The 10701-nt window shown below is 37.5% G+C and overlaps 1 protein-coding gene across 1 annotated transcript in view; it reads right to left on the bottom strand.

Annotated features, from left to right (window-relative positions):
- Positions 1-10326, bottom strand: part of LOC144443286 (uncharacterized) — an 11128-nt gene extending 802 nt beyond the window's left edge. Inside the window, exons 1-4 of the mRNA XM_078132723.1 lie at positions 10189-10326; positions 4044-4169; positions 2915-3469; positions 1-2725 (exon numbers count right to left, since the gene is read on the bottom strand). The exon at positions 1-2725 is cut by the window's left edge and continues 802 nt beyond it. Coding sequence (XP_077988849.1) covers positions 2008-2725; positions 2915-3469; positions 4044-4169; positions 10189-10205 — 1416 coding nt within the window. The 5' untranslated portion in view covers positions 10206-10326 and the 3' untranslated portion in view covers positions 1-2007. The remainder of the gene's footprint in view (positions 2726-2914; positions 3470-4043; positions 4170-10188) is intronic.
- Between the last annotated feature and the right edge of the window lie 375 nt (positions 10327-10701).

The raw sequence follows: 10701 nt of genomic DNA, 5'->3' as shown, positions 1-10701 counted from the left end.
CGTAGACACACGATGTCATGACATAGACGCGCGTTGTCTTGACGTAGAACGACATATTCATATTTTTTGTTCAACTTGGCTCGTGCATGGTATAATTCTCAAAAGGAAAAAAAGTAGCAATACTGTAAGATTGTTGCAAGCCAAACAACGAAATGTAACAACGTTACTATGAGTTTTGTCTGTTTCAGGTGGCATAGTACTCGTTGTATGTGTAAAATCACAGATAACTAACATAGTTGTCTGTGGTAAAATATCTAGGTTCCTCCATTCGATAATTGTCATTCTACTATACCAGTACAAACACTTGGATGTGAACATTTTTATCCGCTGCTGTTAGTGTGTTAGTGTGTTCAGGGTAAAAGCCAAGCGATTGATTATGAAAAACATTATATAAATTTAAATATCCTCTGATTTTTTTCCCTCTGTGAAATGTCATATCAAAGAAATAGTTTAGGATTTCCTATAGTTCTGATATTGAATATCCATGAGATGTAAAAGTGTTCATTGTCTGTAAGCTAAGTAGTCATTTCCTTAAAGCTTATCATGGTAGAATTGAATTTGAACTCAAATAGATTTCATGACACGATTGTGGTATAATCACTAGAGAGATGCAGTAAACCACAGTCCCTCTATCACGTGATAGAGACTGAGTAAAACCTTACATTGTAAGAGTATGAACGACAAAAGAAATTTGACGTCACAAATATAAACATGATTTAAATATACATATTAGACATTTCTATTATTTGTGTTATATTTACACATTCTCGCAGACAGAGCTGTTATTTCTTCCGCGACACTATGCGTCTTGGACGGTGCCGTAAAAGAGGGTGTGGTTTACGACGATGTATTTACAGAACAAAGTTACCAAATGTTAAAAGTTCAAAACAAGTAAGATACACAAACATATACATTAAATATACACCGGTAAGAAATTAGTAGTACTCTGTAAAATCAGTCTTTAGATATGTTTTTTTTGTGATATGAAAACAAGAAAAACTTCATGATGGGTACAATTTTGAATTAAAAATGAATTGACGATGTCGTCAAAATCCTACTCGAGCTTTGCTGTCACCACCATTTCTTAATTACGGCATCGTTGGAGAATAGAATGTTCCAACTTACAAACACAATTGGGTAAATCATTTGAGAATAGAATGTTCCAACGTACAAACAAAGTTGGATAATAATGAATGAGATTTGGAATGTTCAGTTTCACTAAAGCCCCAGTAGTAATAGTCCATGGATTTTTCATTCACGATATCTTGGTGTTGTTTCTGGCGAACAACATTATCAATTCTGAAAGCCAAGTTCCTGGGCGGCATTATCTATACCTAACAGCTTTCCCTGCATGTGAACGTTAGACAAGAAGTAATTTCTTGTTTAAAATACATTTTTTTTACTTGTTCATAGTTCGCTAAAGGCGATAGATCAGTGAAACAATCCCAATGCTAGCCTCACTCTTAAATTGTTACAAAAACTGTATATATAATACACTATTGACATATAAAGGTACGGTTATGAAATCAGTTTTAAAACAAAGTATTTTATGAAGGTAAGGGGAGAACAATTTAAATTTGATTTCAGGGGGGTGCTTCCGGGGAAAAACCTTGTGGGGGGGGGGGGGGGCTATACAGAGGACGACCTATGAACAATAAAATTATTCAATAAAGAGAACCAAATGTAGAACAAATAAAATAAATGTACAGCTACGCGCTACTGCAGCATTGACAGACATGAAAATGATATCACTACTCAAAATTATCAAAAGAAGCAATTCAACACGTTTTATTTTTTTTTTTACTAATAATTGAATTTTTGTATTTGCAATTAACCATAGATCTTAGATCTATGATTTAACAACATAATGTAAATTTTGTCAGCGAGCTACTCTCCAGCAGGTGTAAATACTTTAATATGTAAATACCTCTATCTAGAGTGCACGGAGTGGTGATACCATCATGTGTTAATCATACTAAAAGGTTAATAGTATTTAGATCTGAGAATCTATAAGTTCACGGTCTGTTCTATGTGTAGAGTACTTTCGATTGGCTCGTAGTCGGCAACAAAGTCCCCATATTCGCCCAGTGCTATGATTTCATCTTGTGGGATCTGTATACCAGGCCTGTGCTCATTTTTCCTCGTGAATTCATCTGTGTACAAAGAGGCACCTTTGAATGGGGTGTTGCTTGATTTCGCCTCCTGCTTGGGAGCAAAGCTTTCAGATTTGCTATACTCTTTGGGTGTGAAGAGCATAGTATACACCGATTTCTTTTCGAACGGCATCGTTGGTTTTTCATATTGGTGCTTGTTACCATCATGTCTTTCCATCGAGTACTGCCACTGTTGGAAGTCCTCCTTGTGTGTGGTTCGGTCTTCAAACTTTCCAAGATCGATCTGTTCCGGTGACGGAGGACGGACGAGGGCGGGCTTCTTAACTTCGTATGGTTTGTAGTCACGTGTATGCGTCGTCCACTTCTCGAAGTTTCCTCCCTTAGTTGTGATGTTGGTTTTCGGTATATGGATGGAGGGTAGATTAATTTCCCAACGCTGGAAATCACTCCTATGTGTTGTGGAATCTTGTAGAGGCTTGTCGGAGAGGACAGTTTCAGCCACTGGACGAACGCTTTCTAGCCTGGTTGCGGTCTTTTCAGTGTAGTCTCGTCTGTGTGTCGTCATGTCCTCAAATCTATCCTTACTTTGTTTGTATTCATAATCATCTCTCCTGTAAAAAATAAACGACAATTGATAAATATATGCAGGATGGATTGATGGAACGGAAAATATGTCGACACAGAACAGATGTCTGATGAAACGTCGTCTTCACAGTATATATAAATGTATGACATTGTAATTTTTTTAAACGGCAAAAAAGTACCAAACAGAAAAAAAAGTATCAGTCTGAGAGACTTACTGGAGTTTTACTGGGGATACTTTGAGTGGAATGTAGTCAGCATCATACGTTGATTTTCCTTTGAATGGATCGCCACTCGACTGAGCTGTCAATTCTGGTTTATACGTCACCCTCGGAGTGATTTCTTTCGGTGTGTAGTAGCGACTATACATCGATTGTTTCTCGAAGGGTGCCTCTGGTCTTTCATACTTTTTGTACGGTCCAAGACTGCGTTCTGGTACGTAATTCCACCGTTTGAAATCTTCTTTGTGTGTGGTTCTGTCATTGAATCTTCCCAAGTCAACTTGTTCCGGAGTTGGTGGTCGCACAAGTTTAGCTTTCTCTACGTTGTATGGTTTATAATCCCTTTTGTGAGTGGTTATTTTTTCAAATTTTCCGTCGGGTTTCTCCCAGTCGCTACCCCTCGCCATACGGATATCTGGTAGTTGCACGTCATAGGGTTTATAATCGTGTCTGTGCGTTGTTTCCTTTCCAACTGATCGATCAGTGGGTAGTGGTTCGTAGGGTGGTCGGATAGCTTCGGATCGCTTCGTTTCCTTCGGTGTATAGTCACGTCTGCAATGAATATTATAAATAGTACTTTGATACAAGTTTTACAATCTCAAATAAATATGTATATATCGATAATATTTCTCACCTCTTATAGTTTTATGAGCATAGGGTATATAAGGTTATTGCTGGATAACAAAGTAACGTACACGACAGTTTGGGAGTAGTTTTTTGTTCTGTATAACTTATTTGTTTGCTTATACATTTTCATACATTTTTTGCTTCTACACTTTGACGTAAAAGTTCGGCACTTTGTACGACCCCTCAACCACACACACACACACACTCATACATACATACATACATATATACATACATACATACATACATACATACATACATACATACATACATACATACATACATACATACATACATACATACATCGCTTTCATATAACCTCCAGTGATTGGCTTAGACCATGTCACGTGGTACGGACTAGTGACACATAGTGACCTCAATTTGCATATACAATTTGCAGTATTTGTTTTCTATTTTCCCTGGGGCACTAATGAACTTTACTGTCACTGTTACTGTTCTCTGGAATGAGAAATACAAATTGTAATTGGCGAATACTAACGTGTAAATGGTGAGTCTGTTGAGCGGTTTTCCCTTGTATATTCTGTTGTTGGAGTATAGAGACTGACTGTAGAACATTGGTACGCCGTCTGTTCCACCAGTCATACTGGGTGTACCAAGCCCTCCACTGCAAGTAAAAACCATCAATAATTACTCATGGTGTACGATATCAGCAACCACTATCACTCTATCATATTTTGTGATGTCTTTGAATCAACAAAAGAACTTGTCAATAATTGGAATTTGTTTTTGAATTGAGGTTTATAGAACAAGTGAAACGCCTTGATTGTTCGCAATTATTGAAATGAGATACACAGAAAAGTATTCAAATACATAAATACATTGATATTACTTAATGAAATGATAGAGAAAAGTGTTGTAAATACCGTGATTTGAACAATCATTTGGGTATAATATGGTCAGTGCCAAAACTGTTCAGTAACCATGGCAATCAAAGCGTAGACAGTGGAGATTCCACCCCCACTGTCTATGATCAAAGCTTTGTTCTATATAACCATGGCAATCAAAGATTTGTCTGTAACCATGGCAATGAACGCTTTGATCGCCGGTTTGTATCTTTATATCATACACCGGCAGAGTTAAGTCCTCGACAATGGAGAGTGAATTTAGTGTGACAAAAGGTCACCCCGGAGGTCAATTGGTTTTAACTTGCCCAAATACAATAGATACACACTCTGAACGTCTCTGTTGTACTGTGTACAAGACATGGATAGCTATAGGCTCTCTGTACAAACACTCGCCAATGACGTCAGCATAGTTGATAGCGTGACAACAACCGTTGTTCAACCAGTCAACACTACACATAAAGGGTATGTACACCTTGTATGCGAATGACATAGATACCCACTGCGTTAAAGCGCGGCTGTAACTCCGTTTCTATGACAACAGTCGACCTAGTTCCCTCTTTAATTACTGAACGTACAGATAGCCAAACTTCTCATATACTTGAAGTAGGCAATTGATAAACAGAAATACAATTACGATATTCAAGGCCGACTGTGTGTGACACGAGAGAAGCTAATCAATATATATGTACTTCTGTGTTCTCATGCATTATGTTAACATGGGCATTATTGTTGCTATGGCAACTGATATGAAAACATTCGATTGTATGTTTGATGAATATTTTAATCCTTTCAAAAAATGTTACCATTGTAACGATTCGACCCTTGAAGTTAAATTATATGAATATTTCGCTATAATTATCGGGATTTGACTATCATGTTTTTTTCCTGTAAATTCGATTTCCATATTGCGCGCGGCAAACGGACTGGTTTGTAACCTATGCACAGTGTACTGCTTTGAGCATATGTATCACTCTCTGTGCTAAATATGATTGTGTATAACGAATTTGCTCGGTCTTTCAATTATTAATTTGATGTACAAATTACAATTTACAATGTAGTAAGCACCGTATGATGTTGAGAATATTACCCCGATAAGCCTATATAATATATATATGTGTGTGTTTACACCAAATACAATGTACCTAGCAAGAGAGTGGCCATTATAGGCTATAGGCGTTGTTCGATAAAGCTTCCAAGACTCTTTGTACAATCTCAACACTACGTAAAAGTTCATAGTTCAATCTCTTTAGAAATATTTCGGTTTCTTTTAACGTTTACTCAATATAATTGTCCATAGTTGAAACCCTTGAGAACTGTTTTAATAGTGTCTACCGGGCACTAGTCAGACCTCGTTCAAATAGATTTTTTTAAACCGAATTTTGAGGTTATGTTTAGTATGACAAACTTTTGAGACGTAACAGAGGAGGCTGGAAGGGGTCTCACGTGACACCCATGTGACCGTTTCGCGATAGCGCATACGCTGATGACCTCGGTGAGTACCTCATTCTTTTATCCGTTTTATTCCCATTTGCGTCATTAGTCTTTCGTTCAGACGATCACTATTTTTTAAAATGACCATTACAAGTGTCATGCAACATGGAAATCGTGTTTTCAGTATGTTTAGTGTATCTAAAACGAACACAAACTTTGGTACTCGACAAGTCAATGTTATCGATATCTACATTTCCGGGGTTTTCACCTCGGTCGTTTTAACACAAAATTATGTTTCTATGTATGCTTTTGTCACTTTTCTATTAATTACGGTCATGAATTTCATGGTTCTGCAGGGATCTTCCCAATACCCCAATTTATAATGTGCGTAAATTGTCACTACTTTTTGTTGAATTTCGATGTTTTCAAGATGGCGACCCATTGTGCGTGCATATAACACGCAAAGTGGCTTGGCCATTGACGGCTGTCCTACACTTGCTGGCCGGACGTGTTTATTGACACTCTCGTGTCGTGCATTGATCGTTACACGTAACACTAATCCAATTGTCAGCATTTCCTCTTGTATCCTTAAAATTTTGTCCTTTTCACTCTTATCAAGACATTTTTCTGTTTATTTTCAGATTCGTCGCTATCGCTAGTCGATTTGCTGTGCCAAATCTGGACTTTCTTCTGTTCTTCATGTTAGTTGTTACATTTTGTCTCGTATTAAACCATCTCTGTGTTGCCTTCTATAAATGTGTCTTGCTTGTGAGAAAAAGACCTGAATGTAATTTAACGTAAACCCCTTTCCTACCCCCTGATGATAGCTAAAGAAATAATTTAGCTTACATCTTACAAACTAATTGTTAAAAAAATTGATGTACAACAACGTCATGTATTACACATTTGTATGATAAACAATTGAGACCTCCAAGGCCTATTTTATGTCAAGAAAGCACTCGTATTACGGATCCACATAGTGAATATTTTCCTCTTCACATGGCTTTCATGCTAGTCACTCAAAATATCAAATCTCGCCATTCCAGCTCAAAATTACATATATTACATCTACCTTGCTAGTTATATAATATTTCGCAATGCTTATATGATCAAAAATACTCATCATACGTTACCACAATTTGCGTAGCCTGAGCACATTTTGCTACATGTATGTTGCCAGACGAGCAAAACCATGTCGGATTAAAATATGCGAAACTGAGAGACTCGCACAATGTGTGGCAATATATAACTTTAAAATACAAAGGCCGAAGTCTTGTTGTAGTTGTATTTATTTATTTATTTATTTATTTATTTATTTATTATATTTTTTTGAGCAAATGTTTGTATTTTGGAAGGTAGACATCTAACGTTTTAGTCAGCTACTGAGCTAGACTGAATAAGTTGAGGAGCTGTACTTGGGACACTGCACTCAAAAATACGACCTGCTTACCCGAGTTGCCTTCATTCTGGTGTCACTATTACACACGATTGCAGGGTGATATCGAATTTGCAAGTTACATGTTACTTGAAAATATCTCAAACATGTGCGAAATCATATACCCTTTCGTGTAGGGTCAATGATGAAATTGGGTGTGCACGGTGATTTAAATTACAGTAGTAGTTCAGCAAGTTGTGAGAAACTCGCCTGTTTCACAGTGTTTGCATTGTCACGTCACATCACTTGTCAATGGAGGTCACCTTCGATTCCGGGGCGGATCACCCACTTTCTACTGCAAATCTTGAGTAGACCTTGTCTATTTCTAACTATAGCCATTTAAAAGTACACAAGAATCCATCTCTTTTGCAAAATTTTGTAAATTTTGGGCGAAACTACAAACGGGCGAAAAACCGGACCGAAATTTACGACCTCGGCGGGGTCAAGTATTCTTCACGAAAAATCACAGTATTCCTATCAATAATTCCAAAATCGATTCTACTAGCACGGAGGGAGAAATATCAGTCGAAATGTTCGCTTTTATAGTATCCAATATGATGAATTATTGTGAAAGTTACGGTGAGTTGATGCCCCAAACTACGCGTACGGCTGGTGACCACTGAGCCAGCCACCATTGTAAACGTACGTTCACAAGCGTACACAATGGAGGCTCACTGCGTAATGAGCTTTCGCAGTTATTTTTACCCATCATGCTCTGCACCCCTTCCAGCCTCCTCTGAGACGTAACTTTCGAGCAAAGTTGTTTATACCCTAGGGATGGTAACGGTGTTTGAGTATCCAGGTGGTTACGGCGTGTTCTCTGTACAAAATGTTGATAACCGATGTCGTGGGTATTGTTAAAGTGATGAATTCACATCTCCTTCAGTGTCTAAAGGCCATGGTTGTTGTCGTTTTGGGTGTGTTTGCTCTCCCTAAAGACTTCAAGGTGGTTGATGTTTGAGATATTTATCCACGGGTTCTACGAGCGTTCTTGCTGTCATTCTGATGATGTCATTAGAAATTGAACCAACATTCACCAACATAGGGCGAGGTTTGTCAACATCAACATCCGAACACACATCCGACGTCTGAAATCATCAAGCGAAATCTTCGTCACGGCGAAATGTTACAACTTTCGTTATGAAAATTCCGAACGTGCATACCACACCTGTATGTCAACGTCATTCATAAACTTAATTACAAAGGTGTGTTTTTCTATAAAAGTTTTAATACAACTTTAATATTGGCAAATGTCTGGTTAGTCAGGAAATCCATGCAGTAAACACAAAAATGAATATCGCTAAATATGTGACAGCTTGACTACCCTTAATGAGTTTTGGTCGAACGTGTATACATTTGCCACATATGTTCCATATTGACACGATTCCTATATAGTGTGGGAAAATGAGGTCCATTTTCCATCTGTGTTCCATGTTTTCGCTATACTCTGTGGATAATTCGAGCTGCCACTAACTGGGATGCATAGCATTGTTTTGTTGTTATTTTAGAAAGTCGTATTAGGTTTTTTGTCAGACTAAACCTAGTTTTAGTTATTTGCACGGTGGATGGAGATGCCGTATCGAGGTGTTCGCTGTGTGGTATGTCTGAGTGTCGTCTTACAGGAATATAGCACTTCAGTCAAAATCACGTAGTTAAAACATAGCTATTTTTTCTATCGATATTCAAAGTCGATAGTTACGATTGTTATACTACATAAACCCGACGATACATTCTACGTCATGCATTGTGTGGATTATACTATGTGGCAATAAAAAAAATATATTTATTCGTTTTGGTTGGCGATCAATACATGTGCTACAGTCTAATTATATATTAATGTGTATGGTCATCAGCTTACAAATTATCTCAATGTTCTTTTTTTCTGTTCACAAGTTAATTTGTGAGCGTATAAAATCTGACACGTTAACTGGATTTTTGATTGAAATGTTTGTTTGAGTCTATCCAATATCATTAAGATGCGCGAAACATCTCTGAATAATCGCCAGGCGGCATAGACACAGCTTTACACAATGTTTGGGCTCTAGTTCAATACACTTACTGATTGAGAAAACGGTTATATTGAATCGAAATTTTGTGATAGTAAACGTAGTCAATAGCGAAGGTGAAAGAGTCAAAATTGACGTTGTATAGGTATTGTATATCACCTTTCAATTCACTGAAAAGCTGGCATTCAGTGTAGTTGCATGACATTGTAATACCGTCAGTGGATATTTCATGCCACAGCCGTTTCTGTTAATTACCCATCTTTATGCATATTATTCCAGACGTGTGACCACGGTTTTAAATCTAGCGCAGCGTTACAATGTAAAATGCATCGACCATATCTTTATTGGATTCTGTAAGGTTATAAAAACACCTCGAGACAAACTAACTGTAAACATTTTACGCAAAAGAATCACACGAATGACACTAAACCCTATTGATTTTAAATGACCTTACGTGACCCTTTGATTTCGGTAGGTTGTTTTAAACTACAACATACATTTATCAGAAAAATAACAACAAAATTAAATATCTCGCTGGTGTATTCGCTTAAGAATTTGTTAAACATTTCTCCCAAGAATAAGAACGGCAATCGGTCTGTTACTTTCACTTGTTTTCTTATTTTTTTGTAATGACACATCGCCACAGGCTACAACCATAGCTCTCTGTCGTACTGTGGAACAGTCATGCATAAACATTGAAATGTCTTACTTAACTTCGAAGGAAACTTACTGGGTTTTTTTCCGTCATGACTAGAAAGGCTACACAGGGCTTTCTGGATCACATAGCATACTGTAGTTACAGAAAAAAAGTCACGCGCCATTTTGTTGTCACTACGGTGGCAGATGTGATATCTGTACACACTGATAAACGTTTCAATCGCGACATATAAACATTACCAGCCTTACCTATTTTCTGCCGACATTTTTCCACGGAAATTAGAAACGATTTTGTAATAATATCCCGCGTTTGTTTTCTTAGTTTACCTCCGTTGGCTGGCCGTATCCATGCATTCAGTCCGACGAACACACTCTCTCTGTTTATTGTATTGCAGACATAATGTCCTGGTTGGTTGGCCTTTGACAATGCAGGTATCCATGGAAACACAGGTCAGAGTAGCATCTGATCAATAAAATGGGCGCGTATCTCCTTTTCTTATTTTTTATTTATAAAAGCCTTAGAGTCCTTGTCCTCTGCTTGTCAAGTGGCTAGAAGCACATTGTATGAGCGGTGAATTCGCTTTCCGAATAAATGCTGTTGTTAACGCTACCATGTTTGGGTTGGAAAGGGAATGACGGCAAGTACCGTGATTACTATGGGATAGGATTACCTGTATTGGATACATACGTCACCACATATGCAAATTTGCATGATACCCACAGAAAACCAAAGGAAAACTGAAATTATTTCTGTAATTTTAG

This window comes from Glandiceps talaboti, chromosome 12, assembly GCF_964340395.1.
Source record: "Glandiceps talaboti chromosome 12, keGlaTala1.1, whole genome shotgun sequence".
Lineage (NCBI taxonomy): Eukaryota > Metazoa > Hemichordata > Enteropneusta > Spengelidae > Glandiceps > Glandiceps talaboti.
Note: the sequence above shows the minus strand (reverse complement) of the source record. Positions and strands in the feature narration are given on the sequence as shown.